At 33.1% G+C, this 5,617-nt stretch overlaps 1 protein-coding gene across 1 annotated transcript; it reads left to right on the top strand.

Moving 5' to 3' along the window:
* Positions 1-3,764: 3,764 nt before the first annotated feature.
* LOC104119688 (uncharacterized) lies at positions 3,765-4,611 on the top strand. The gene is made up of 2 exons (XM_070189819.1): positions 3,765-4,047; positions 4,170-4,611. Exons 1-2 carry the CDS (start codon positions 3,932-3,934, stop codon positions 4,390-4,392), a joined length of 339 nt encoding a protein of 112 aa, XP_070045920.1. The 5' UTR covers positions 3,765-3,931; the 3' UTR covers positions 4,393-4,611.
* Positions 4,612-5,617: the final 1,006 nt, after the last annotated feature.

The following is a 5,617-nucleotide window of genomic DNA, read 5'->3' on the forward strand; positions in this document are numbered from 1 at the left end:
ACCTTATTCCTTCTGATAGGCAGCTAGCTGATCTCTTCACTAAGTCTTTGTATGGTGTTGTTCATCGAGATATTTTGTCCAAGCGGGGAGTGTTTTCACCCTCCAACTTGAGGGGGTGTAAACATAAATGTGGCCCAAAAACCTATTCAGGCCCAATCTGGAAGAACTCAAGAGAAGGCCCAACAATAAGTGTTGACCCGGTCCAGTTTATTTTAATATTAAGCATATCATTATTCATTGTATTGTAGAAAATAAAAAGGATAGCTGATTACATTTTGTACAGATAATTCATTTTACAAATAATAGAAAATATCTCACTCTTCGCTCATTTCCCTTTTGTTTAGTCTTAGGGATTTTCCTCAAATTCCATGTTCTGCCTCAAATCTCTATGTTCTAACACAACAAATTAACCATTTTTAGCTATATTTGAATTTTATAGCAAATCTATGAAATAAGAGATTAACTGTTTTGAACTGAAACAAGAGATATAGCTCAGCTGGTTAGAGCGCCCGCTTAGTTAGTGGAGGTCTTGAGTTTGACTCTCAACAAGAGCATTTTATTTTTCTGTATTTCTTTATTTTGCCTTGGTTGTATTCGTTGTGCGAACAAATACAGTCGATGCAAGTTTATCCTTTCTATACACCCTTGTATATACAAGTTGTATTCGTTGCGTGAACGAATACAGTTGTCACAGAGTGTATTCGTTGCGCGTTTGAACAAAAGTGATACAATATGGTAACAATTGAATAAATGGTAATTAGGCAAACTATATTTACTAGACTAAACTACAGTGCTTTATGAAAATCACTCTAGTTTATTTAGACATTGGGCTGATAGATGGTTTGGACCAACAACTCATGTAGGCTTTAGCTTTGTAAAAATTGCACGGGCGCTCTATTTGGTTGCCCATATTTAATCTATACCCACTTTTTAAAAAAGTTGTAACTTGTACCCGTTTTTAAAACAACTTCATGCATCTTTCTCCTCCTCCTTCTCCTCCTTCATTTTCTTCTTCTTCTTCGGGTGACAATGATTTCATATGATGGTTGTGAACATATTTTAATGTAGTTTATGATGTTTTACAATGGTGAGCTATTATGATGCTTTATTTTTTGTTATTGCTTAGGGTTTCTTCTTCTTCTTTTTCTCAATTGCAAAATGGGTTCATTAGATTTATTGTTGTTTTGATAAATTAATGATTGGGGTTTGTTCCTGATGATATTCGGAGGTTATGTTTCAAATTTGATCTCATTTGGAGTAGATTTAGGTATTAAATCGTAAATTGGATTATTATAATTTGAAGAACAAATTTCTGCTTCTGGGCAATTTGCACTTCAGGCCTATTTGGCCTTAAGTGCATAAAAACCTTGGTTGTACTTTAGATCTTTTGGCCTTAAGTGTATCTGAAGTGCAATTTTTTACTTTAGACTTATTAGTCATTAGTTGCACTTCAGAGCTGAAGTTTGTGTGCACACTTAGAACTTCAGCTCTAAGAATGGTGAAGTTCAGCAAATATAAACAAAAACTTCAGCTCCTAGAATGTTGAAGTTCAGCAAATACAAAACAAACTTCAGCCCTAGAATGCTGAAGTTCAGCAATTACAAAACAAACTACAGCTCCTAGAATGCTGAAGTTCAACAATTACAAAACAAAAATTTCAGCCAAAACATGTTGTAGTTTTATTGAGCTGAAGTTTTCCATTGCACTATGAACTAAAGTTTGCGTGATTGCCTTTGCAAGTCAGGCCAAACTTCAGGCAAAAATATCTGAAGTTTTGCTACACTTAAGGCAAAATATTTTGAAGTTCAAACTTCAGACATAAATTTTTGCTACTTCAGGCCCGTATGTCTGAAGTTACCCGAAAAATGGGTACGCTTGTAATTTTTTTGTAAAGCGGGTATAAATTAAAAGTTGACCCAAAACTAGGTATAGATGCAAATGCCCCTTTAGCTTTTCCGGCTTTGTGAAGGACCAATGAAACTTGAAGTTACAATTGCAGATTGTTAACCTTTATTAAGTTTGTTCCCTGTATTTTTTTTATAATCCTACTATATATCGGAGGGTGATTTTATACATGTTAGCTATCAGTTACGCTCACGGTACACATCCGGTAAATTTACATAACAATTGCAAATATAGAAAATGAGTGGATTTTTATTTTAATTCTGAATTAAAAAATGCAGCAAATCATAGTAGGCCACGTGGCTATTTTAAAGAGGTAAATTTGACCAAGATTTAGGCCGTTAATTTGAGGGGCATCCATGAGCCAAAAATAAAGATTGGGGATATTTTTAGACCAAAAGGTAGAATGAGAATATTTGTGAGTTATTTTTCATAAGTTAAGAGTATTTTTGGTCCGCTTAAAATTTAATGTTTCATACTTGGAACATGCGGCATGCCACCACTTAAATAAAATACTCAAAACATGCTACTCGTTTGAACAATTAAAAACTAAAAGGTGTTGATGCTAGAATAAACAATTAAAAACTAAAATTAAGGTGTTCAGACTTCGTTTTCCTATTTGTTAACTTTTAGGTGAAGTTAAACCTTGTAAATTAACATTGTAACTTGTCATGATACCCTGGTCAAACGGATGCTTGCATCGTCCAATATAATCTTGCCACGTTTCCTTAACTCTCTGGCCTTTGAACGGAAACAAAAATAAAAGTTATATTTTTCTGGTCAACTTTTTGACCAGGGGAATCCTATACTCGATCTATATCAGTTTTTACTGATCTGTTAGCTACTGATATGTTCCTTTGGGGAAGGGCTCACAATCTTTACAATGTCATCTCAAGGAAAAAAAAATACAATAATGATGAAAATGGGATTCTCTATTTTTTCTATTCTAATTTTTATCTTTCCAGTTCATGCTAAAAATAGAAAGAAAAAGAGAGAAGAGAATAGTTTTAAAATTATCAGACTCTGATTACACAAGGATTGGTTTCCGAAAACCATTTCTTAGTACAATGAAATACTAGTAATAGTTTAAGAGATGATATTTTTTACGTTAGAACATTGTCATTTTCTTTCTTTTTTCTCAAATAAGGACGTATGAAATAAAATGAAACGTTATTACAATAACAACTCAGTATAATCTCACTAGTGAGACATATGAAATAAAATGAAACGTTATTACAACAACAACAACAACAATCCAGTATAATCTCACTAGTGAGACGTATGAAATAAAATGAAACGTGATTACAACAACAACCAAGTATAATCCACTAGTGGGGTCTGTGGAGGGTAGTGTGTACGCAGACTTTACCCCTACCCTGGGGTAGAGAGGCTGTTTCCGATAGACCTTCGGAAACCTCCTTCCAAGAACTCTCATTTTGCTCTTGGTGTGATTCGAACTCACAAACTCTTAGTTGAAAGTGGATGATGCTCACTACCAGAGCAACCCAATCTTGTCAATATATATAGAACTAGTAGTACAAAGTATACTACCACAAGTACAAGCCAATTTAAGTTTCAGATCGAAATTACCGGTGACAACAAATAAAAACGACAACAACAACAATAATAATAATAATAATAATATATAAAAAAGTAAAAAAATAAAAAATTCTCAACAGATAATAACAATAACAGTGCAAGAATTAAGCAGCTAAAATTCCAATTATTTTCTGACCCCGACAGGTGACATGGTTGGAAACTTGGATGTAATAAATCAAAGAATGTTACTACTCCTACATTACAAGGAAGTACTTATACTATATAAAACCGAGTGTCTCACAAAGTACTCATCCCCACTCCTCCTTGATATAATTATTGCTTTTTATTCCTTAGTAAAAGATTCTTCCTTTACCTTAACAAATAATTTTAGAAGATTGGATTATTACCTGAGAGAGATAACAAGAAAGGCTACATATTCTAATTAATTACTCATCTTCATAATTTTAATTTGGTTTTTTTTTTCCTTCCCATGGATGCTGATCAGTCCAACTCAGACTCTTTTTCGTCATCAAATCTAAGAATCATCGTCCAGGAAAACCCTTCAGAAGCCCAACTCTCTGAATTAGGCATAAAATCTTGGCCAAAGTGAGTACATATATTCTTGATTGGTTTATATATAACTTTTGTTGTCTCTATTTCATTAAAGAAGTAATTTATTAGACTCATGAGTTTTGCTTTTTCTCCTTTTGATTTATATATATAAACAGATGGGGTTGTTCACCAGGGAAATACCAATTAAAATTTGATGCAGAAGAGACATGTTATTTGTTGAGAGGGAAAGTGAAAGTGTACCCAAAGAACTCAACAGAAACATCAGTGGAGTTTGGAGCAGGGGATCTTGTGATTATTCCCAAAGGACTTAGTTGTACTTGGGATGTGTCTGTTGCTGTTGATAAACACTACAAGTTTGATTCTTCTTCATCCTCCTAAACCTTGATATTATTTTTTTTGTTAGGAGAAAACCCGCGACCGCTACACTTGATGCGCACCGGATAAACCTCCTTGTGTAGTAGCCTGCAAACACTACAATTTCGATTTGAACTCTACACTATGATTTTATATGTTGTAGTAGTTTGGCTGCTTTATCTTTCCTAATTTAAGACAATTACTAACATGAAAGTGTATAGAAGTTTAACGCCTATTTCTTGGTTTACTTTCTTGAGACTGCAGCTGAGATAATTTAACTTATAATTGTATCGTTTTACTATCCTCCATCCAGAGATCCTTCATCATCTTAATTTTTCTTTCTTCTTTTTCCTATTTCAAGCAGTAAGAGGTGGATTTCAGTGTTTAAACTTTATGGCTTTAACTTTTAAGACTTTTAATATTGAACCTATTATATTTATAAAGTTATGAATTAATATTATTTTTTTTGTAATTTTTTATAATTTTAATAAATTTTTACACATAAATATTTACTTGTCATCAAAGTTAGTTATGAGTAGTTTGCTTTTACGTTTTGATTCTTTGGCAATTAATCTTTAATGGGTAGTCAAAGAGAGGAAAAAGCAATTAGTCAATGTATATTCCTTTCAAACTCAACCTCCCATCTCTATTTATAATCCCAGAGGTAATTGTAATATGACACTACTGGTATCTCCTTTTCCTAAAAAGAAGAAAACTTTAAAATGTTTCTTTGACTGGTCAACTCCTTCATATTTATATCATATCAGGTAAGCACATTACCCTTTATCAACAAAGATGATTTTTGCTTGAATAAGGTGTATGGTGCAGCTGGTGAATCAAATTAACATTTAATTGATGGGTTTGACACTATTTTCGGAAGACCCTCGACTCAATAAAGCAAAATCACAGTAGTTATGATAATAAACTACGGAAAGCAAAATAGTAATAATTGCAAACATCAAGTAATAATATTGATCTAAAAAGTGAAACACGAGAATAACACTAGTACTACAGCTATGAAAGGAAGTACAGGTTTGGAAAGGAAAATAGTAGTAGTACTCGCGTTGATTGAGAACACTTTAAAGAAATGGGGATGCAGTTTCGCCACTTCTTCCTCAAATGAAACTACAATTTACAAACTTCAACTGAGACAGAAAAATCGCTTCCAGATTGTTGATTTCATGAAACTGTGTAAAGAAGAAAAATAAAGGGAGAAATTTCCCCAGCATTTCATAGGCTAACCAACGTC

This window comes from Nicotiana tomentosiformis, chromosome 1 (genome assembly GCF_000390325.3).
Source record: "Nicotiana tomentosiformis chromosome 1, ASM39032v3, whole genome shotgun sequence".
Taxonomy (NCBI): Eukaryota; Viridiplantae; Streptophyta; class Magnoliopsida; order Solanales; family Solanaceae; genus Nicotiana; species Nicotiana tomentosiformis.

Excerpts from the sequence above, each read along its gene's own strand:
- LOC104119688 (XM_070189819.1), top strand. The coding sequence starts at position 3,932 with ATGGATGCTGATCAGTCCAACTCAGACTCTTTTTCGTCATCAAATCTA. Across the intron at positions 4,048-4,169 it reads GGCATAAAATCTTGGCCAAA|ATGGGGTTGTTCACCAGGGA; the intron begins GTGAGTACATAT and ends ATATATAAACAG.